At 44.7% G+C, this 22,820-nt stretch overlaps 2 protein-coding genes across 6 annotated transcripts in view; one reads left to right on the top strand and one right to left on the bottom strand.

Annotated features, from left to right (window-relative positions):
- The window catches only part of Dbct (Dihydrolipoamide branched chain transacylase E2), a 68,387-nt gene extending 52,171 nt beyond the window's left edge, over positions 1–16,216 (bottom strand). Inside the window, exons 1-2 of one of the 2 annotated variants that reach the window (XM_045760626.2) lie at positions 16,062–16,216; positions 8,681–8,898 (exon numbers count right to left, since the gene is read on the bottom strand). In XM_045760626.2, coding sequence (XP_045616582.2) covers positions 8,681–8,898; positions 16,062–16,145 — 302 coding nt within the window. In that variant the 5' untranslated portion in view covers positions 16,146–16,216. Of the gene's footprint in view, positions 1–8,680; positions 8,899–10,038; positions 10,099–16,061 lie in introns of those variants that run through there. The other variant, XM_045760627.2, reaches the window with a different exon arrangement.
- A 3,339-nt stretch (positions 16,217–19,555) lies between these two features.
- Positions 19,556–22,820, top strand: part of LOC123769487 (lipoamide acyltransferase component of branched-chain alpha-keto acid dehydrogenase complex, mitochondrial) — a 64,053-nt gene continuing 60,788 nt past the window's right edge. For 2 of the 4 annotated variants that reach the window (XM_045760631.2, XM_045760629.2), the window contains exon 1: positions 19,557–20,110. In XM_045760631.2, the coding sequence (XP_045616587.2) occupies positions 19,582–20,110 (529 nt within the window). In that variant the 5' untranslated portion in view covers positions 19,557–19,581. Of the gene's footprint in view, positions 20,233–22,820 lie in introns of all 4 variants that reach the window. The other 2 variants (XM_069308780.1, XM_069308781.1) reach the window with 2 other exon arrangements.

Here is a 22,820-nt window from a genome sequence, read left to right as displayed (position 1 = left end):
ACTTACCCGTGAAGCGGTTGCTGCTCACTCCTCAACCCCAAGTCGAGACAACAGGCTGCATCCACTGACCCAAAGCGACACAGGCCCAACTGGGCCCAGGAATATTACAAGGTAACGAACAGTCAGGACCCTGTTCGAATGCCAAAATTCCCGCGTCTGAATGTCAACCCAGAACATATTGCCAAAGACGGCAGCTAGAGCCGAGAACTTGCGGACATTATGTGCATGGGGATAGACCGCAGGCTGGCTAGCCTGAATCCTTGTGTTGCTCAGGGCTAATTAGCATTTGTCACCCACAGGGGCATACAAAAAATATATATATATATATTTTTTCTTCTAAATCTGTTCATGTGTGTTCTCTGATCGTGGGAACAAAAGTAAAAAAACCGTAAGTGGCATATATTGCCCGCTTTAGGGTGGGGAAGTCTGGCAAAAAACAGGCGCCGACTCAGCGTGCGTCCCAGACGGTCTGTTGCTTGCCAGCTGTCAGGCAGGAGTGGCCACAAAGAGATAATTACCTAATTATTTCAATGTCTGATTGATATTTCATAGTTTTTTTGCTGTCGTATTATTCAATTGTGTGTAGTGTGATATATTTATATAATAAAATGAGTGAATCATTGCTGTACTCAAAATTATGGTGTGCATATTGTTGATTCAATTATTATGTTCATCAAACAGTGAACAAATACTTTGTCGGTTATTACACTATATACACAGGTTATATATAAGTATCTGCATGTTTTGTTCACCATAACGAACCACTAAGTTGGTATTATGAGTCAAAAAGCAACGAGGAGTGACCGCCACACACCAGCCAGCCACTCGCTGCCACTCACTCCCTCAACACCTCACTCGCCCACATTCTCCTCCCACCATATTGTTTTTGCTTTTATTCACTATATACAGACGTTACATATAAGTATCTACATTCGTGTTCACCATAACGAACCACTAAGTTGGTATGCTCAGTGGCAGTGGCAGCCCGCCACTGGCTGCCACTTCTTCCTCCCTCCCTCAACTCACCTGACTTGACCACATTCTCCTCCCACAATACTGTTTTTGCTTTTATTCACTACATACAAATATTATATATAAGTATCTACATGTTTTGTTCACCACAACTGTACAACTTAGCTGATATAGTTAGTTCAGGCACTAAGAGACGTTGCTATACAGTCAGCTGGCGTTTTTTTTTTTTTTTTCCAGGGTTATTCCTGCGCGGGCCCTAAGCCTCTGGCTGGCCCACTAAGTGTTGCTTGTTTGTTTTACTTGGGCGGAGTATGAGTATTTATTACTCGTATGGTCGCTTCAGTAAGATTTTGCCATGTGTGTTTAACAACTTCTTCTGCTCTGTTGAATCTAAGTTGAAATCTTAATGGGTTTGTAACTGTGCACTGTGTTAGATAATGTTCCAGTGGTCTGTCGGGCATTTCTCCACAGTGCTGACATTTCCTCTCATCTTCCGGAACCTGTAAGCCTATTTCCCATGCACATGGGTATCCAAGCCTGATGCAATGTAAGTGCCCTTCTGTTGCTCTACTGCTCCCTTTCATCAAACTAAGCGGTTCGTAGTTGGTTGAATTCTTGTACCAACCCGCAGATCCCGATGTTGCAACTGCTGTGTTGTGGTCACTGTACATCTTTTGCATTGCTCTGTTTCTAATTACTTTCTTAATCTGTGAAGAATTTGATGTTTCTGCCCGGGAAGCTGGCGGCTGCCTCCCTCACACATCCAAGGTCAGACGCACTAAAATTTCACCCCCAACAATACTGTTTGTGGTGTTATTACCCTATATACAGACGTTATATATAAGTATCTACATGTTTTGTTCACCATAATTGTTCAACTAAGCCAGTATAATGCCCAAAGAGCATAGTGCCACCTCTACCAACATGACAAATCATGCAGATGTTGCCACCCCATCACCAAAATGGCTTCTTCCCCACACTCCTTTTGCTGTTATTACACTGTATATACATGTTATATATAAAAGTATCTACATTTGTGTTCACCATAACAAACCACTAAGTTGGTATGCCGAGTGGCAGTGCCGCCACTGGCTGCCACTTTCTCCCTCCCTCACCTCACCTGACTCGCCACCATTCTCCTCCCACCATACTGTTTTTGCTTTTATATACAGATGTTATATATAAGTACCTGCATGTTTTGTTCACCATAGTGAACAACTAAGCTGGTATAGTGAGTCCAGACAGTAAAAGGTGGTCACACAGAGTCAGCAGACAATGCTACCTCCCTCCCCACCAAGATTACTCCTCCCACTACAGCACTAATTATCACAACAATCCTGCTATTATCAGAATCCTGGTCATTTTTATCACAGTCAGGGGGTCTTCTGTAATAATATCACTAAATAATAGCATGAACATATATATTATGGCATTTTTAGGCGATGCTGTGGTCACAAGCTGAACAGCAGTGCTGTGAGCTCATGCTGCGTGCGTCAGGCTAGGTGACTCACTAAATACTGAGGCCCTCACAACCAGGAACTTGGCCCACGATTTTTTTTTTAAATGGCGTCTGTTTACAAGAGCCCTGATAAAGATGAAATGAACCCTGTGTATCTGCGGGCCGTTTAAATCTTGCGTAGTACTCCAATACATCATATGATGGGATGTGCATTTTATAGCAAGTCATTGAACACATCATACGCTGTGTTGCACAACTTAAAGGTTAATAACCCTGCGGACGACCTGGGAGACCTGCACCCTCAAACAGGGAAGAAGGGAAACTGGATCAACCCAAAGCGCGTCCACGGACACAGAAGCCATGGCACGCAAATAACGGCGGAGAGCCGCAACCGGACACAAAACATGATGCACCCCCGGCCGAACCAACCAAGCAAGCATCAACAATCCAGGGACCCCTCCGGAACACAGCAGTCTCATTCTTCGCCAGAAAAGAAGAAGGAGGCTGCAAACGAACAATCCGATCACCCCGATCGAAGGAGCAGAAACCTCTGCGCCGGAGGAGAGCATGAAGCTCACCTACCCGACCCCAGAGGCTAATGCCAACAGGAAAAGAGCCTCCGAAAAACAATCTGGAACCGAAGGGGGCCACAACAAAACGAGGAGAAAGAAAATAAAGCACTGTCAAATGACCAGGACGGCCCAGGCGGTGCATGAGCAGGCCGGAGGTGAAACAAAGCCCGAGACAGCTTGCGAAACGGCGCAGATGTGACACCAATACCGAGAGCAAGCTGAAGCAGCTCCTCCAGCACTGCACAATACGAGGTGACAGTGTTAGGTATAAGGAGACAGTCCTGGAACAACCAAGAGAGAAAGGACACCACCCTAACAGAAAGCGAAGTACAACGACGAAGACGTAAGAAGAACCAGAAGGACCGCCAGTTAACTTCATACAGCCGCCGAGATGAAGCCCACAGGTGGGACACTAATAAGGAAGCCACCTGATCATCATAGAGATGATAAAATCGAGTCAAAAATACCATACGCGAAGACTTGAGAAGATCGAACCATCCACTTGACGTACTGGTCCGATCTGCTGGAAGAGGCAGAGCCGCAAAAGAACCTCCGGATTCGGACACCGAGCAAGCAGCGCCTGAAACCATGGCTGGGCTGCCCACCAAGGGGCCAAGAGGACTACTCTTCCCCTGGTAAGTCTCCAAGCGAGTCAGGACCTGGAGCAACAGCTGAACTGGGGGAAAGAGGTACAGGAACCCCCACCTCGACCAGTCCTGCCGAAAGGCGTCGTCTCTGACGGCCTCGCAGTCGGGAAAGAGTGCCACATACAGAGAAAGGCGCCGTTACCACGCCGACGCGAAGAGGTCCACCTCGGGGCGTCCGAACATCTGGCAAAGCCAACGGAAGGAGTCGGCGTTGACCGTCCATTCCGTGAAGAGGGGAGCGCAACAAGACAGGCCGTCGGCCTAGACGGTGGACACTCCGTACACGTGAACTGCCAGGACAGCCAAACTCCAAGAACTCAGCAGACGAGTCACCCGAAGCGACCAGCGCCAAAGAGCTAAGGACCGCATCGAACATCCCCTGGTTCAGACAATGAACCACCGGAGAGCAGTTCGAATGGAGCCGAATCGGCAACTCGAATCCTCCGAAGAACAAACCACACTGCCACGAACTCCTGCACAGCTGTGGGCTCGACAGAAGGACAGACCCCCACCGTCCCTGGCCGGCCTGTTGAGCACTGGTCACAAAGTCCCAGCCGAGAGACGACGCGCCCGTAAACACATCAAGCGAGGCTCAGGTAGGCGCCAAGGCACTGAATACCGAAAAATCCGAAAAGGAAGCCGGTGACGCAGCAACCAACGCAAAGCCCCCCGGGGTCCGAACCCAACGATCGCGAGAGAGGCGGAAGAGACGTCCCAAAAAGAACCAGAACAGTCGATGAAGTCAAACCTGACCCGGCAGGTAGACCAGCATCGCGAAATTCAGGCTCCCGCACAGACCCTCAAGCAACTGCCGGGTGGCCCGGGAGCCCCCCAGAAACAGACACAAGCGGAACCACAGCCGCAGAAGAGACTCTGAAGAAAGAGACAAGGAAGCGGTCCGAGAGTCCCACACAAGGCCCAGACAGGTCCGAACCTGGGAGGGAACCAGATGGGACTTCCTCCAGTTCACCAAGAACCTGAACCCGGCGAGCTGAGAAAGAACCAGAACCCTAGCTAGCAAACAAGCAGACTGGCTGGGAGCTCAAACCAGCCAGTCGTCGAGGTAGGCCAACACCCGAACACCTAACATATGCAGACGGGTCACCACGGCTGCGTGAAAATGCGAGGTGCCAGGTTCAAACCGAACGGAAGACAACGAAACCGGTAAACACGAAGCCCCACAACAAAACCGAGACAGTCCCCGAGCCCCCATGAATCGGGACATGCCCAAAAGCGTCCCGGAGGTCCAGGGACACCATCCAAGCGGCCAGCTCCAACATGAGCCGAACCTGGGACAGCATGGTCATCCGAAAGGAGGGGCAATGAACCCAGGGGTTCAGACAGGACAAGTCCAGAATGAACCGCAGGTCCGCACAGTCCCGTTTCGGGACTGGAAACAGACGGGAAACCCATCTGAGGGACGTTGTCGTTTCGACCACGCCCAAGCAAACGCACTCCAAGATGACCTGACAGAGCGCAGGGGAAGAAGCCTGCCTCGCCAGCCCCGAACCCCCGCAAGGGGAGGAGCCACGCAACGCCACCAGATGCCGTGTGAAACGACCCGAAACGCCCACAAATCGTGGGACCAGGCGTGAGCGAACAGCGCAAGCCTCCCCCCATCGCCCCGTCAATGAAGCGAACTGCGAAAGAGCCGGCGCCCCCTTACGAGACCCAGAACCTTGCACAGAGCGAACACCGCACCGACCAGACGAAGGCGGGTCCGAAGGAGGAGCTGAACCCGAACCTGACACCAGTGGCCTACCAAGACGAGAGGAATCCTGAGCCTTGGCACGACCCTTCCGGGAAGGTCCACCATGGGACCCCTGGAGAACCAGCAAGTCCGACATAGGACGGCAAGAAGCCGAAGCAGCCTGAATATACTGCTCAACGGCGGAAGCCTCAAACACAAGAGGGCAAAATGGGGAAGACATCCTAAGAGCCAAGGCCCAAGCGGATTCCACAGAGGCAAGCACCGTCTGCCAACACGCCAGCCAGGAGGCACAAAACAGAGCCACTGCATCCCGCAAGACAGGCCCGAAAAGCTTCAGCAAGGCAGCCGACGAGCAAGTCGCTGAGGCCAAGGCGCCAGACCCAGGAACAGCCCCAAGCGCCCCCACACCCTCTGTGAGCCAGTCGGAAGACAGATCCAGGACGGAAAAGAAGTGCAAGGCTGCAACCAAAGGCCCGAGCGCGCAAGTCCTCCGCCACCTGCGCCACCGAAAGGGAAGGAGCTTGCACATGGAGCTGAATGACATCCTGGGAAAGGGCAGGAGCAAACAAGCACTCATCGAGGTGCTCAAGGTCGCCCCCCCCCCCCCCCAGGAAAACCTGAAGCACCATCAAAGCCTCCTGCCACTCAAGCATGTGGAAATGGCAAAAGGAGTGCCAAGCCTCCAAGGTAAAAACAGGACAGTCCGCCAGCCAGGACGACTCCAGAACCTCGTAACTGAGCCAGAAAGGGAACGAAGTCCCAAACCTGAAAGCCGAGGGATCCATTGCCGAGGCATAATCCGGGTCACGCAGGAGGTTTGTTGCAAGGGCCGGCTGCACCGCAGCAGGTTGGATGCGATAAGCCGAAAACCTCCGGAAAGACAGAACCGAAGTGCCCAGGGAACATGGAAACAAACCAGGGGAGGGGCAGACAACAACTCCAACTCGTACGAAGAGGGGGTAAAAGAAAACCCCACTCCTTGTAACAGTAAGCCCCGCTCAGAGGGTAGAAAAACCCAGGTGGGGTCCAGTGGAGCCCAAGACCCCCAAAGTCAGTCCTTCCCCAGCCCCAGGGTCCTCCTCTGCAGGAGGAGTCCTCCGTCCCTGAAACTGAGTCCTCCCCCAAGCACTGACCCCACTAGACAAGGCCGGGGCAGCAGTAGAAGCCGGACAGAATGAGGCCCACTGGTCAGACCCAGATGCTTCGGCCGGGGGAGGAGACTCGAATGCCTCCGTCGCCACACCAGAAGGGGCATCCCCCGAGGCTGCCCGAGTCTCAAGACCAACTAACAACCCCTGCCCCGACTCCGAAACCCTCAGACGTTTCGGGGCCCGGAAGCAGGGGAGGGGGACCAGAATGAACAACAGGAGGGGAAGGACCAGGAGGTGCGGACTGAACCAGGGTCAAAGCGACTCCCACCCCCAAGCCCAGGTCCCTATGAGCAAAACGGGGCAGCCCTGGGGCATCCGGGTGAGCGTTCAACCGAGTGCGTTGCAACAACCGAAACCTAGAATGTACCTGTACCCAATGTACACATTGGGTACAATGTACACAGCCAATAGAATGTACACAGCCTGTACCCAAAGATGATTATCCACAGATTGGGTAAATTGAGTCACCAGCGAGCAACAATACTTACAGGACTCACGGTCGAAAGTGTCACCAACCCAACAGGCTGCGTGACGGAGGCAAAAGAGTGAGAGTCGCCCTGAGATGAGGGAATCGAATCACCCTCAAACTCGCACGAAGCGAGGGGGGGGGGGCCCCGGGGTCACATCTATCAGACCCAAGCATCCCCTAGGGGATTCCCAGGATCCTGAGCCTTTACTTGAAGAGGACTTGTGCTAAGGTAAACCCAGGCAGGGTACTGCTAACCGGCAACCAAAACTACCAAACAAACTGTCTAAAAGCTGAACCCCAGGGACGTGTACACTCATGGGGACCAAGCAGGGAGCACCACCATGTATCAGGGTGAGGCCAAACACCAGTGGCAAATAGGGCAGAACCTCCCACCAAGGCAAAAAGAAAAAGAAAAACGAAACCTCACACGAGGACAATGTACCCCAAGGAACAGAGCCGGCCGCTGTGATAGGTGACAACTAGCTGCGCAGCACCCTGCGCCCCTTACCAGTGCGAAAACTAACTCTTACCCTAAGGTAAACTAGGGAGACAAAACACCCAAGTACTCAAAGGGCGACCGAGAAACCGAGCAGTAAAACAGACACACACAGGCAGACCCCGAGGAATTTGTGGAAGGTAACCCCAAGCTCCAAAGGCAGTACTTACAAGGCACCTAGGGAAGGGAACCCTAGGCGCATGCAGCCTGAATACTGAGGAATAACTCCTGGCTCTCGCACCCCTGGAGAACAGCAGCCACACTCAAGGCACAGCGCCGTAAAAATACTGGAGCCAGAGCACACAACCGAACCGATAGCATCAGCCTCAAGAACTGGGGTGTGGATCGCCGGCGCGGTAGGCCTGGGGCTACCCCTCCCCCCTCCCAGGGAGTGGGAGGGCTGCGCAGACAGCGGCGCAACGACGGGTGATGTCATACTAATTTGCTCGTTTTTGTTTGGGGAGTTCTATCCACTTGTTTGGCTTTTGGTTGCAATTTTCACCAGAATAGGGGGTTTGTTTTGGGATGCCTACCTTCCTGGATGCCTAACCCGGTCGATGGCAGACATAGAATGCTTCCAATTACACGGGGGTTTCTATAGGCCATTGCTCCCCTTGCTTCTTTATAGGGGAGCCAAGTTCTGGCTCGTGGTCCTCGGTAGGCCCATAAGAACTCCATACACATGACTGATGCCAAAGCCTGACATTAGCATATCAGCCTAGTAAACTCCGGGGAGCTGTAGGGAGCTCCCCCCAGAAAATGTCCCACAAAACTTGAGCATGCACTCTGTAAATAACATCTTTATTCTCATTCAGCAGATCAGCAAGACATAATATCAAGTGAAGAAGACGAATGAAGACAATGAAGACGGAACACCACGAGCGTAGCTCTCATCCTGTAACTACACTTAGGTAATTACACACACACAGTACTAGTATGGCATCATGAAAATTATATGTAATCTCAATTTACTGCAATGTGTGCAGATGATGAATGAGATTTTTCCAAGTAAATGCATGACTATCAATGTGCGCAATATGATACAACTTAATTACAAACAGAAGCACGTAAAGTCCAGCATAAATTGGCAGTGAGCAACCACAATTTATTATTAATTTAGTGTAATTTGATGCCAAGCAGCCACAAAGCATTAACAAAGATCTTATTTCACAACAGTTACAACAAATTCTAAAGGTCAATTACCATTCTTTGATGACCACTTCTTTGATGCCCTCACCAATATCAGCAAGGAGGAATGGAACAACCCTGTGACCTGCAGGTGTTGTGTGCATGAGCCTCTCAACTCCGTGATCTGGTGATAGCAGCCATTTACTCCTAGGTGTGAAAATACTACAAGGATCCCACAGAGGAGCCACACGGGTTTGTGGGGTTCTTAAATATTGTTGGCAAGTAGAGTATCTCTGAAAAAAAAAGGCAGAGAATTACAATGTAGTACACTGTACCTGTATTCAAAATCGTCTATCTGAATCCCTCAGCGACTTTTATTGCTATCACCTGCCACCTATTTTGGTATTATGTCATTATTAAATTAAGCTTATTTCAGAGTAAAAATGTGTTTCTTCATTCAGCACCAACATTACAGTACGTGAATACTGTACAGTGGAACCTCGAGTGACGAGTGGCTCCCGTTACGAGCATTTCAAGCAACGAGCAAGCCACTCCCAGAATGTCTCTCTCGACTGACGAGCTTTCGCTCGATTAACGAGTGCTCCCGCTGGTTCTCGGACACCTCCGACGACAGTTTTGTTGTTGTTTCACAAGATAAGTTTTTAACATGACGAGCTCGCTGCTGGAATGGATTAAACTCATTAATCGAGGTGCCACTGTATATTATATTTCTTCTTTACTTACATACTTTTAGGCTTTGGGTAGTTTTGAGTAATTCTGTGGACCCACCAGAATGGGTATTAGTACAAAGTTTTAAAGATAGAACACACATGGGTTACGAGTGTGTTATTGCTTGTGTAGTAGTCGGGTTCATTCTCGACTCACAATCAGCAATTTGGGGTTTGAATCCAGTGCAAGACAAAAATGGTTCGGAATGTTTCCTATCACCTAATGTACTTGTTCACCTAGCAGTAAATAGGTACACTATAGTTAGTCAGCTTGTTGTGGGGTTGCATCCTGGGGAGGGTCAGTAGTCTAACCTTAGGGAGACCTCGATATAAGGCTAACATGTACATATACACTGGCTGACTGGTGGTCCCCTAACAAAATGACATTATGCTGAAAATTATAGGTCTGTCATAGTTTTGAATAGTGGCATATGTTCATGATGATCATTGTAATACAAATATTCTGCAAAACATTTTGAACAAATGTTATGTTCAAAACAGCTAAAACTCAGTGGTTTTAGCTGTTGCTCCAAAAAACCAACAGCTAAAACTTATTGCTATGTTTAGATATTAGGTTCATTATTGCACATGATGCCGGTAAATGCAGTGGAACCTCAGTTAGCGAACGTCCCTCTTTACCAATTATTCAGGTTATTAACGTAATTTTTTTGGAAAACTTGAATCGGGTTACGAACTTTGCCTCACCTTGCGACTTTGTTGATACAGTATACTTATGGGTCGACCAAGCATGTGGTTCCTGGTGGCATGGGCGACCGCGCTTCAGATTACCAGTGCCTCCGCTTAGTGACAATCGCGCTTGAATTCTTTGTAACGAATTTCGTTGTTCTGCTTTTTTGGTTTTGACCAAAAATAATTATTGTATATTATGCCATGGGTCCCAAGAAAGTCAGTGGTACGATTCAACCAAAGATAATAGTTGTGAGAAGAGGCAGTAGAGGATGTCTCTTCCTCAAGAAAATGTGTGAAGTATGGGAAGAACTGCAAAGTTTTGTTGAAAAAACTCACCCAGATAACGCTGTAGCAGGCTAATGCATTGACTTTTTGAATGACTGATGTCTCACTACAGACAAGTGTTAAAATGTAGGGGAAAAACAAGTGTCTATAGACAGATTCTTAGTAAGACAAGCAAGCAGTGAGCCACAAGCAGGTCCTAATGGTATGCCTGCAAAATGTAGGAAAGAAAGTACCCCCAGAGAAGTCATCACTGCTTGATGTTGTAATGGAAGGGGACTTCCCTTGTAAACACTAACACCTCTCCTCCCCCGCGCCCCTCCTCACTGTCTTCCATACACCAACAAGTCATCAATAAAAGTAAGTGGTAACTTGTACATACTATAGTACAAAATATTTGTGTGTGCATTATATATGAAATGTATTTTGAAGTTACTATTTTTGGTAGTGTGGAACAGATTAATTCAATTTACAGTACATTATTTCTTATGGAAAATTTGTTTCGGGTTATGAATTTTCGGCTTAAGACCTGTCTCTGGGAACGGATTATCGAAAACCAAGGTATCACTGTATATACAACTAATCCACAATAACATGTCACGGCAATATCTGTTAACCTTTAACCCATAAACTGCTCAGCAAAAGGGGCAGAGAAGCAAAAAATATTTGCATTATGTAAAAATTACTTAAAAATGTTAAACAAATCTCCAACTTATTGGCTTCAGCGTTGTGAAACTTTCATCAAAATATTTTCAAAAATTTACTTTAGATGAATTTTTGAAAAAGAAGAACGTTTGGTTGATAAGGAGAACAGCTCCTATCACTGATCATATAAGATCAGTGATATATAAGAAACATCACTGAAATATAAGAAAAAGTTAAAAAATGAAATGAAAATATGAATATATAAAAAAAAACTATACTCACGAAATGAACGGTATGGAAAACAATACAGCTCAATTCCAATGCAATTCACACAAAATAATTAAATCAAAGTGAAAATAAATCAAAATCTATGAAAATTCAATTTATCAATGCAATCAGAAACATTGAAATGGAATTGTAACATATTTAGTATAGCATGTGTATTGCTCTTACATGCAACAGATGGCACTGTTTTTCAAGAAAAGCATAGTTTTATCTGTCACAGGTGTGGCATCTATACTTGTATCGTGAACAGTATGGTAAACAACACAGCTCAATTCCGTCACAGGTGTGGCATCTATACTTGTACCTACAAAATGAACGGTATGGCAAACAACACAGCTCAATTCCAACACAATGTCACACAAAATAATTCAATAAAAAATAAAACAAATCGTAATCTATGAAAATAAAATTTATCAATGCAATCGGAAACATTGAAATGGAATTCATGACATATTTATTATTGCGTGCATGTTGCTATTATGTGCAACAGATGGCGCTGTTTTTCAAAAACGCGTTTTTACCTGTCACAGGGGTGGCATCTATATAATAGGTACATAAAGACGTGCTTATTCGAATGAAACGTTGTGTCAAAATTTGAAAGCAATCGGTGAAGAATTTTCAGAGATTACAGTGTATGTTGCTCTTACGTCCAACAGATGGAGCTGTTTTCAAAAAACGCATGTTTTTTCCTGTCACAGGTGAGGCATGTATATAGTAGATATATAAAAAGACGCGCCTATTTGAATGCAAAGTTGTGTCAAAATTTCAAAGCAATCGGTAAAGATGTTTCGAAGATTTCCCTCACAGGAAAAACACAGTTTTTCAGAAAAAGCATGTTTTTCACCGTCACATACGTGACATCTAAATAGTATGTATATAAAAACCTGGCCGGATGCGAATGGAATACTGTGTGAAAATTTCAAACCAATCGGTGAAGAACTTTCGGAGATTAGCGATTTTGAACAAACAAACATTTCCATTTTTATTTATATAGATGGTAGACAATGGCTCGCAATGCTCCTCTTTGCTTTGCATAAATGATTTAGATTCAGGTTTGAGCAGCAATATTTGCAAATTTGCCAATGATGCAAAAATCGGGAGGGAAATAAACACGGAAAAAGACTCACTATCACTTCAAGGCAATCTAAATAGGGTTTTGAAATGGTCAAAAGATTGGCAGATGCAGTTTAAAGCTGACAAATGTAAGGTTTTGAGGTTAGGTAATGATGATGAATTACAAGATACGAGGTAGATGGTGTTGAGATTGTGAAGTCGGATTGGGAAAGGGATCTGGGAATTATGATTAGTAAGAATTTAAAACCAAATGTTTGTAATAAGGCAAATAGGACACCGAGATTTATTAATTGTAGCGTTAGTAATAAGACACCTGGTGTTGTTCTTCAGCTATATCTTGCTCTGGTTAGGCCACATTTAGATTATTCAGTTCAGTTTTGGTTGCCGTACTATAGAATGGATATAAATTCAATAGAACGCGTCCAGTGTAGGATGACAAAGTTAATACCCCCAAATTAAGAAACCTGTCATATGAAGAAAGATTGACAAAGCTTAAATTACATTCTTTAGAAAGGCGATGAATTAGGGGTGACATGATAGAGGTGTACAAGTGGATGAATGGGCACAACAAGGGAAGATATTGGTAGGGTGTTGATAGTATCAACACAAGACAGAACACGAAACAATAGAATAAATTGGAAAAGTTTAGATTTAGGAAAGACCTTGGTAAATACTGGTTCGGTAATAGGGTTGTTGATTTGTGGATCCAATTACTGCGTAGCGTGGTGGTGGTGGGGGGTCCCTTGACTGCTTCAAACATGGGTTGGACATGTATATGAGTGGGATTGGGTGGTTATAAATAGGAGCTGCCTTGTATGGTATGGCTTTCTGCAGTTATCTTTATTCTTATGTTCTTATCTGAAGTTAAATCCGATTTGATGATTTACTACCAAATAAAATGAAGGTCTTTTCTATGTTTAGTGTAAGTTTGTTGATTGACATCCTCGATTGATGTGTCGTCTTTTTTTTTTATTCACTGTTGACAATATTATTTAGTGTGGGGGTTGGGGTGAGAATAGACGAGGGTAGTATTGTCAGCAAATAGTATAGTATTAAGAATGTTAGAAACATTTGGCAAATCATTGATGTATACTGTATAAGAAATAGGAGAGGTCTTAAGATGCTGCCCTGTGGCACCCCTACTATCAATGGTAGTGTGCGAGAGGTTATGCTATTGATGGCTACATATTGGTGTGTCACTGAGATAGCAACGAATATAGTCCAGAACAAGGCCTCGGATACCATAGTGGTGAAGTTTAATCAAGTGAGAGGTAGTTATGGTTTACAGTATCAAAGGCCTTTCTTAGGTTAATGAAGAGGTCAATTGGAAACTCATGTTTGTCAAGGGCTGTGTAGATTATATTAAGCAGACTAACAATGGCATCATTGGTTCTTTTTTGGAACGGCAGGGACTTAATATGTTGAGTATTACAACGTTGTTCAACGTCCTGCTAGCGACTATTAGAAATATTGCTGGGACAACCGTGGACATCTTCAAGAGAAAACTAGACTGTTTTCTAAGAAAAGTGCAGGACCAAACGGACTGTGGTGTGTATGTGGGCCTGCAGGCCGCTCCAAGCAACAGCCTGGTGGACTGAACTCTCACAAGTCAAGCCTGGCCTCGAGCCGGGCTTGGGGAGAAGAAGAACTCCCAGAACCCCATCAAGCAGGTATCAAAGTAGGAATAGAGCAGTTTGTAAATGATTGTTTCAAATATTTTTGAAAGTAGATTTGATATTGGTCTGTAACTGTTTATGCCAGTTGTCTCGCCACCTTTATGAGCTGGTGTTACTCTTGCTTTTTTAAGGATATCAGGAAAAGTATGACACTAGAGATTTGTTGAATAGCAGAGCTATGGGTAGTGCAAGAGCAGGTGCAGCACCCTTATATATTATAGATGGTATTTCAATGTTCCCAGCTTTGGTTTTTAATTATTACTTATTAATTACTATTTTAATAACAAGTGGTGATAATTTTTTTATTTATTTATGTACAAGAAGAAAGTACTGTACACTGTAGTTGTATTTATAATTAGTAAAACACTGAGCGAGTTAGTAGCACAGGGTGGGGCACACTGCTGGTGAAACTGGCAACATCATTGTTCTACTTCTCAATAAAGTATTGCTTGAACAACTGTTTTACTTCATCAAGGAGCCAGTTGCCTGTATGGGTTCCTTAAGAGTTGCAAGGCGTGTACCCATATTTATTTATTTATTTATGCATATACAAGAATGTACATAAGGAATGTGAGGATACAAATATGGTAATTACAGTCTTGTAAAGCCACTAGCACGCGCAGCGTTTCGGGCAGGTCCTTAATCTAAGAAAATTTTAAGGAGGTAAATACTTGCAAAATTATAGACAAAAAATGATAACAGATTACATGAAATGAAAAAAAAAGATGAGAGAAAATTGTAGGTACAGTATGTTAAAGCACATAGGTAGCTAAGATTGATTGCAATGACAGCTTGGATGGTAGTTGACAAAAAAATTGGTAGGCATAATACAGCAGAAACAATATAAGATTGGTTGCAATGACAGCTTGAATGGTAGTTGACAAAAATTGGTAGTCACAATACAGCATATGGCTAGCACATAAAAGAAGACAGCAATGAACACAATGATAAGGTTGTTTGAAATTACATAAAAATTAGGAGATTGGGTAACACTAGGTACAGAGCAAATTTAAAGCTCAGTGTAGGAAACTAAGAAGATGAAGTTAGGTACTTTTTGGTTTTGCTTTTAAATAAGGCAAAAGTTTTACAGTTTTTCAATTCACTAGGGAGTGAGTTCCATAAACTAGGTCCCTTAATTTGCATAGAGTGTTTACACAGATTAAGTTTGACCCTGGGGATATCAAAGAGATATTTATTTCTGGTGTGGTGATAATGGGTCCTATTACATCTGTCCAGGGAGAGTTTCAGTGCATGGTTTGCATTTAAGAACAGGGTTTTGTAAATGTAGTTGACACAAGAGAATGTGTGGAGGGAGTTAATATTTAGCAAGTTTAGGGATTTAAACAAGGGAGCTGAGTGTTGTCTGAAAGCTGAGTTAGTTATCATTCTGATAGCAGATTTTTGCTGTGTGATGATGGGCTTAAGGTGGTTTGCAGTGGTAGACCCCCATGCACAGATACCATAATTAAGATAGGGGTAAATTAGTGCATAATATAGTGAGAGGAGAGCAGAGTTAGGAACATAATATCTGATTTTGGAGAGTATACCAACTGTCTTAGAGACTTTCTTAGTTATGTGTTGAATGTGGGTGCTGAAGTTGAGTCTCTTGTCTAGGAATAGGCCAAGAAACTTGCCATCATCTTTATTACTGATGTTAATGTTGTCTATCTGTAGCTGAATTGCATTTGATGATTTGCTTCCAAATAAGATGTAGTAAGTCTTTTCGATGTTTAATGTTAGTTTGTTCGTTGACATCCATAAGTGGACTTTTTTTAATCCATTATTCACAACATTATTTAGTGTATGTGGATACATAGATTTAATCTGACTCTGGAAATATCAGAGAAATTTATTTCTGGTATGATGTTCGTGGATCCTGATACATCTATCAAAGAAGCGTCTTAAAACAGAATTAGAATTTATAAATAAGTGTTTGTATGTGTAACTAACACAGGTGAATGTGTGGTGAGCGCAAGTTCAGGGATTTGAACCTTGAACCCGGTGTCTTTGACCCACGTTGTAAGAGAACCGACTATGGTTGCTTGAGATACACAAGTTGTATATTTCCCTGCTTACATTTAAAGCGGCGGTTCTCGCATGTTGGAAGTGTAAACGACGGAACCCGAGCCGAGACCGACACACCGCTGCCGTGGCCGCCATGGTCACCTGCTCCTCCCAACCTTCCCAGCGAACAACGCAACAATAATTTCTCACTTTTATTTCGTCAGATGGGTATATCATACCATTATATTACCCAATTCAAACTGAATTCAAGCAGAATAAATATAAATGCAAATTATAGCATTTAATGCTTATTTGAGAAGGAAATGGCAGCCAAAATAAATCAGAAATGTTTGTTGTTGCTTAAGGAGCAATGATAGAAATGTTTGATGCCAGAGCGTTTGGTCGCTGGAGACTCCCGGCACCGTCGCTTTTATCAAACATGATCATTTTTTTTTTTTTTTTTTTTTTTTTTTTTTTTTTTTTTTTGAGATTTAGTGTAGTAAGACTATGTAGTGGTAAGACACTCGCCTGGCGTTCCGCGAGCGCTATGTCATGGGTTCGTATCCTGGCCGGGGAGGATTTACTGGGCGCAATTCCTTAACTGTAGCCTCTGTTTAACGCAACAGTAAAATGTGTACTTGGATGAAAAAACGATTCTTCGCGGCAGGGGATCGTATTCCAGGGCCCTGCCCGAAACGCTACGCGTACTAGTGGCTGTACAAGAATGTAACAACTCTTGTATATATCTCAAAAAAAAAAAAAAAAAAAAAAAAAAAAATTTAATTTGTTTCTGGTGTGGTGCTAATGGGATCTGTTACAACCTTCTAGGAAGCTTTTTAGGTCAGGATTGACATTACAGTTCAGCGTTTTATATATATAAAATACACATGAGAGGATGTGCAGGGACTTAATATCTAACATATTCAGAGATTTGAGTAAGGGTACCGAGTGATGTCTGGGGCCAGACATCACTCCCGGGCCCACACCCCGTGCCCCTCAGCTCGGGCGAGGCGAGGCGAGGCCCCTAATGCAGCCCCCAGAGGCGTGAGAACTGTAAGGAGCCCGTCCACGTGGCCCACGCGTACCCCAGGCACGGACACTAGACCACGCCGTGCACACCTCCGGGCCCCAGTGACGCGCCCCTAGGGCAAGGAAACCATTAGGACTGTCCGCATGGGCCACGCCACCAGGCATGGGGGACTCCGGCCCACGGGCATAGAGGAGCCCGCACGTGCATGCCTCGTGGCCCAGGCGCCCACTAGGACGAGGGCGTAGCAGAGCCCCTTGGGACCCCGCCTAGGGCAGGCAAGCCCCTGAGAACCATGACCAGATGGGCGACACCACCACTGTGGCGCCGCCCGCCCCCGGGCGTAGAGGAGCCCGCACGCAAGGGGCGAAGGGTGCCCCCAGGGACCGCGACTATGGCAAGCACGCCACTGAGCCTGGCCACGTGGGCAACACCACCAGAGCGGCGCCGCCCGCCCTCATACGGAAAGGGGAGCCACACGTGCATGGCACGACACGCACGCCCGGGCACAGGACTGAGGGCGGGGAGGGACCCCGCCGTGCAGCCCGCACATCGGGGTCCTTAGAAAGGGCAAATAAACCTTTCCCTGTTTATTATTATCCTCATATTCAATTATCCATACTGATTATTATAATTTCGCTACTCATTTGATTTGCCGCTGTTGTGCCGGCTGATGTGATCCCTGCCGATGATCCAGCAGCTAATGGCCCAGCCGCCCTCGGGCCGGGCACAGCTGCTGATGTCCCGGGTGAGGTGGATACGCTGCCGATGACCCAGCAGCTGATGGGCCAGCTGGTGGTGTGCCAGCTGAGCGTGCCCCCTGGGGGCCACGCACAGTCGCTGATGTTCCGGCTGTTGTGGTCCCAGCTGATGATCCAGCAGCTGATGGCACAGCTGGCGGTGTTCCAGCTGAGCATGCCCCCGGGGGCCAAGCACAGCTGCTGATGTCCCGGCTGATGTGGTCCCAGCCGATGATCCAGCAGCTGATGGCCCGTCTGGTGGTGTTCCAGCTGAGCATGCCCCTGGGGGCCAAGCACAGCTGCTGAGGTACCGGCTGATGTGGTCCCAGCCGATGATCCAGCAGCTGATGGCCCAGCTGGTGGTGTTCCAAGCTGAGCACGCCCATCAGTCATTGTGATTATTGTTAATTAATTGTTTGCAGTTGATTAATTATTATTTATATGCTGCCGGTGACCCAGCAGCTGAAGATCCAGCTGAGCATGCCCTTTTAATCAACCATTATTATTATGAGTATTGTTAATTAATTATTAGGAGCTAATAATAGCAGCCGAAGGCTCAGCTGGTGGTGTTGCAGCCGAGCATGCACAGTCACCCTCTTTATTTATATACGATTTCTGTTCTTTACATTTTGTCATTCTTTATATTCCTTTCTAATTTATGTATTATATATTATTTGTTTGTTTCTCGGGCCAGACCCAGCTGCTGATGTGCCGGCTGACGTAGTCCATGCCGATGATCCAGCAGCTGAGGGCCCAGCTGGTAGCGTTACGGCCGCTGAGCGAGGCCCAGCTGATGGGCCAGCTGGTGGTGTGCCAGCCGAGCATGCCCCCTGGGGGCCAAGCTCAGCTGCTGAGGTCCCAGCCGATGATCCAGCAGCTGATGGCACAGCTGGTGGTGTTCCAGATGAGCATGCCCCTGGGGGGCCTAGCCCAGCTCCGGATGTCCCGGCTGACGAGTTTCCAGCCGATGACCCAGCAGCTGAGGCTCCGGAAGGAGGAATCCAGCCGAAAATGTCCCAGCTGCTGAAGTTGACATCTAGCGGTGTTCAACCGAAGATGCCGCAGCTGCAATGGTCCAGCTGCCGAGGCTACAGATGGCGTGTCCCAGCCGAGGATTTTCACGAGAAAAGAAGGAAAGAACGCATTTTCTCTCCATTCTTAATAATAATTTCGTTGCAGTTTTAATTCATCTTGTTGAGCATAAGTGGTTCCGCAGTTCGATGCCACTTAACTCCCTCTTACCTTGGCCTGTTGGCGTTCCTTAGTATCTACCCGCTGCATAGTGATATGGACTTCGCTGCACTCTATGCAGTCTTCGGGGCCACCTGCAGTCCACTGTCTGCACTGTGTTTTAAGTTTTAGTCTCTAGTGTTTTCCTGCCCGAAACGCTTTGCGTAATAGTGGCTTTGGGCATTGTATGTACTAGCCCTATCTATAAATTCATCAATATTTGTATCACCCCTTGTTTGTATGTACTTTACCTAAATAACATTTGAATTTGAATTTTGAATTTGAATTTGAATAGATGTGTGGCTCCTCTTGCATGATAGTATGATGATAGATGGAATTACTGGTGTCGATTTCACTCTGCCTCAGATTTACAAGATTTTTTTGAAGTTCTTGGTGTACTTCTGCTCTCAGATTGCTCATTGACAATCAATACAAACAAAAATGAGTACATTTTAGAATTTTCCCAAGAATGGGAATTTTTCACTAGCTTGGAATCTTGGTTTTTATGTATAAAGATTGAGGTATTCGTAAGGGGCTTGTGGAAATGTGGGCGGTGGAGGGATGAGTGGGTGGAGGAAGCCGGTGGAGGCAGTGTATGGAGGGAGTGCAGACAGAGAGGAGGGACTGTGCGAGCCAGGTGGCCGGGGCCGCCATGGTCCCTCCTCCAGACTGGGAACATAATACACCCGCCAGCAGCACCACCTCGTCCAGTGACCGTGTGCTGTATCCTCATGCTGTACTTACAGTGGACTTACTGTACTTATACACCGGGACGTACAGTGCTAATGACGACAGGAGTCTGAGTACAGAACTGGGTTGTGTAATTAGTGACAGTATGACTGAGAGCGGGAAGATAGATTCCCCGCCTAGGAAGAAGTCCAAGGTCTGGTATCAACAGGTCTTCAACAACGAGTGGCTCCGTGACCCTGACCTCAAGACCTGGCTCAAGCCAGACTCTAATGACAAGTTCTCTGCAGTATGCAACGTCTGCGATTGCAAACTTAAGAACTGCAACAAGTCTTCACTTCTCAGCCACAAAAATTCCAAGAAACACATGAGAAACGACACGGCTAGGAAAAATTCTTCTGAACTTCAAAACAAGAAAATTGAAGAGTCCGTTGAAGGTGAAAAATCGTATGAATGTAGGACGGTTTTCTTAATTCAACATATGTGGTTAAGTCACTTCAAAACTACCAGAGTTTAGGTAGTTAAAAACGGCCAGTAGGGTCGTAAACCATTCCCAGAGGTATAGTGTTGTACAGTTCTCACACCTCATTATAGACTCTATTCCTATATTGTTAGGTTGGGTTAGGTAGGCCTACTAATATATATATATATATTGGCACACTGGTATGACATTGACTATTTATAGACAAACATTCTAAAGGGGTAGAGTCATATGAAAACGGTTTAAATTGTGAATACTACATGGTAAATGGTGTAATTTTGTATAAATTCTAATTTAAACTATAATGTTTTGTAACCAAATGTAATTCTAGTAAACTATTATAATTCATAGGTTTTAAGACAAAAAATGCAACTTTGACAACTTTATGGTTAGATAGTAAATTCCATGTGACTTGTATCTGAGTATCAAGTATTATAACACCAATTTTAAAACATAATGAAATGCATATCAGGTTGTCACACTTTTTACACTCCTCTATCATTTTGCTGTTATTCTAGGCTTTATTAACAGTACGGTACCACGATCTTATGACTAGGTATTGTTTTTACTTGTTTGAGTAAAGGTTAGGCTAGCAAATGTTGTTATTACTATTATTACCACTACTTATTACTTTTTTACTTATTTTTTATTTTCTTATTTTTTATTTTTCTTATTATATTTTTATTTTACTTATTTTCTACTTATTACTTATTCTTATTACTACTACTACTATATTACTATTATTACTAGTCTCCGTGATATAATGGTAAGACACTCGCCTGGCGTTCTGCGAGCGCTTTGTCATGGGTTCGTATCCTGGCCGGGGAGGATTTACTGGGCGCAAATCCTTAACTGTAGCCTCTGTTTAACTCGACAGTAAAATGGGTACTTGGTCGTAAAAACGATTCTTCACGGCGGGGATCGTATTCCAGGGACCTGCCCGAAATGCTACTCGTACTAGTGGCTGTACAAGAATGTAACAACTCTTGTATATATCTAAAAAAAAAAAAAAAAACTAGCATATGTTATTATTATGTACTTAATTGAGGTGCTAATAACTGTACTTGAGGAGGTAATTATCAGTCTTACCTTGGTGACAGGCTCCAGTATGTTTCTGTGAATGATTCCGATTCTCCCACTGTACCCATTAACATTGGTATTCTACAGGGCAGTATACATGGCCCTTTCCTCTTTTTCATCTACATTTATGACCTTCCAAATGCCTCTTAACATCTCATGCCAATCTTTTTTGCTGATGACACACCCTTCATTTTCTCCAGTCCTAAACCTCTTATTTTGAATGACAGTGAATACTGAACTAAATAAAGTCCATCTTTGGCTAACTGCATTAGAAGTATTTACCTCCTTAAAATTTTCTTAGATTAAGGACCTGCCCGAAACGCTGCGCGTGCTAGTGGCTTTACAAGACTGTAATTACCATATTTGTATCCTCACATTCCTTATGTACATTCTTGTATATGCATAAATAAATAAATAAAATAACCTCTTGTTCTTGAAGTTCCAGGTCTCATTAAATCTTCTCTATCAATTTTATCAATTCCTGTTACTATTTTGTACGTAGTGATCATATCACCTCTTTTTTTTCTTCTGTCTTCTAGTTATGGCATATTTAATGCCTCTAACCTTTCCTCGTAGCTCTTGTTCTTCAGTTCTGGAAGCCACTTAGTGGCATGTCTTTGCACCTTATATATTAAAATGCACACCTTATATACACCTTATACACCAAATGCACCTTATATATTAATCTTGACAGTCCCTACTGATTTTTTGTTTTCTCCACCTAACTTCTGTATCCTTCCTGGGTATCTACAGTGATCTTTATTATACTTCTAATTGTTTCTATTTTTTGTGTACTTGCATTTATTGTTGTGTTTTGCTATAATAATTCTCTAATTACAACAGATTTAGTATTTATGTAAGCATCTACCTCAGTGTTATAGTAAAATTTTACTCATTAATATAATCTTACCCTGTCATTTTTTCAATTTTAAATTTAATTGTAATTTGATTTATACATCATTTATTGTAATTAATTATTGAGCTCATTTTGTTTTCTTAAGTTCATACTAATTATAGGTTCACAACTAAGCTATATAAAATAATTTATCTTCAAGATTATTTTACTTACGATTATTATTTGTCTTATTATTTTTGCTATACTGTATATTAATCTTGTCATGCTACTGATTTTTTGTCTTCTTTCTTAACCTAACTTCTGTATCTTTCCTGGCTATCTACTGTGATACCTGCTTGATACCTGCTTGATGGGGTTCTGGGAGTTCTTCTACTCCCCAAGCTCGGCCCGAGGCCAGGCTTGACTTGAGAGTTTGGTCCACCAGGCTGTTGCTTGGAGTGACCCGCAGGCCCACATACCCACCACAGCCCGGTTGGTCCGGAGCGTCTTTTAGAAACCAGTATAGTTTTCTCTTGAAGATGTCCACTGTTGTTCCGGCAATATTTCTTATGGTCGCTGGGAGGGTGTTGAACAACCGTGGACCTCTTATGTTTATACAGTATTCTCTGATTGTGTCTATGGCACCTCTGCTCTTCACTGGTTCTATTCTGCATTTTCTTCCAAATCGTTCACTCCAGTACATTGTTATTTTACTGTGCAGATTAGGGACCTGGCCTTCCAGTATTTTCCA

Source organism: Procambarus clarkii, chromosome 63 (assembly GCF_040958095.1).
Source record: "Procambarus clarkii isolate CNS0578487 chromosome 63, FALCON_Pclarkii_2.0, whole genome shotgun sequence".
NCBI lineage: Eukaryota > Metazoa > Arthropoda > Malacostraca > Decapoda > Cambaridae > Procambarus > Procambarus clarkii.
The sequence above is the reverse complement of the archived record's forward strand: the minus strand, read 5'-3'. Positions and strand labels throughout refer to the sequence as shown.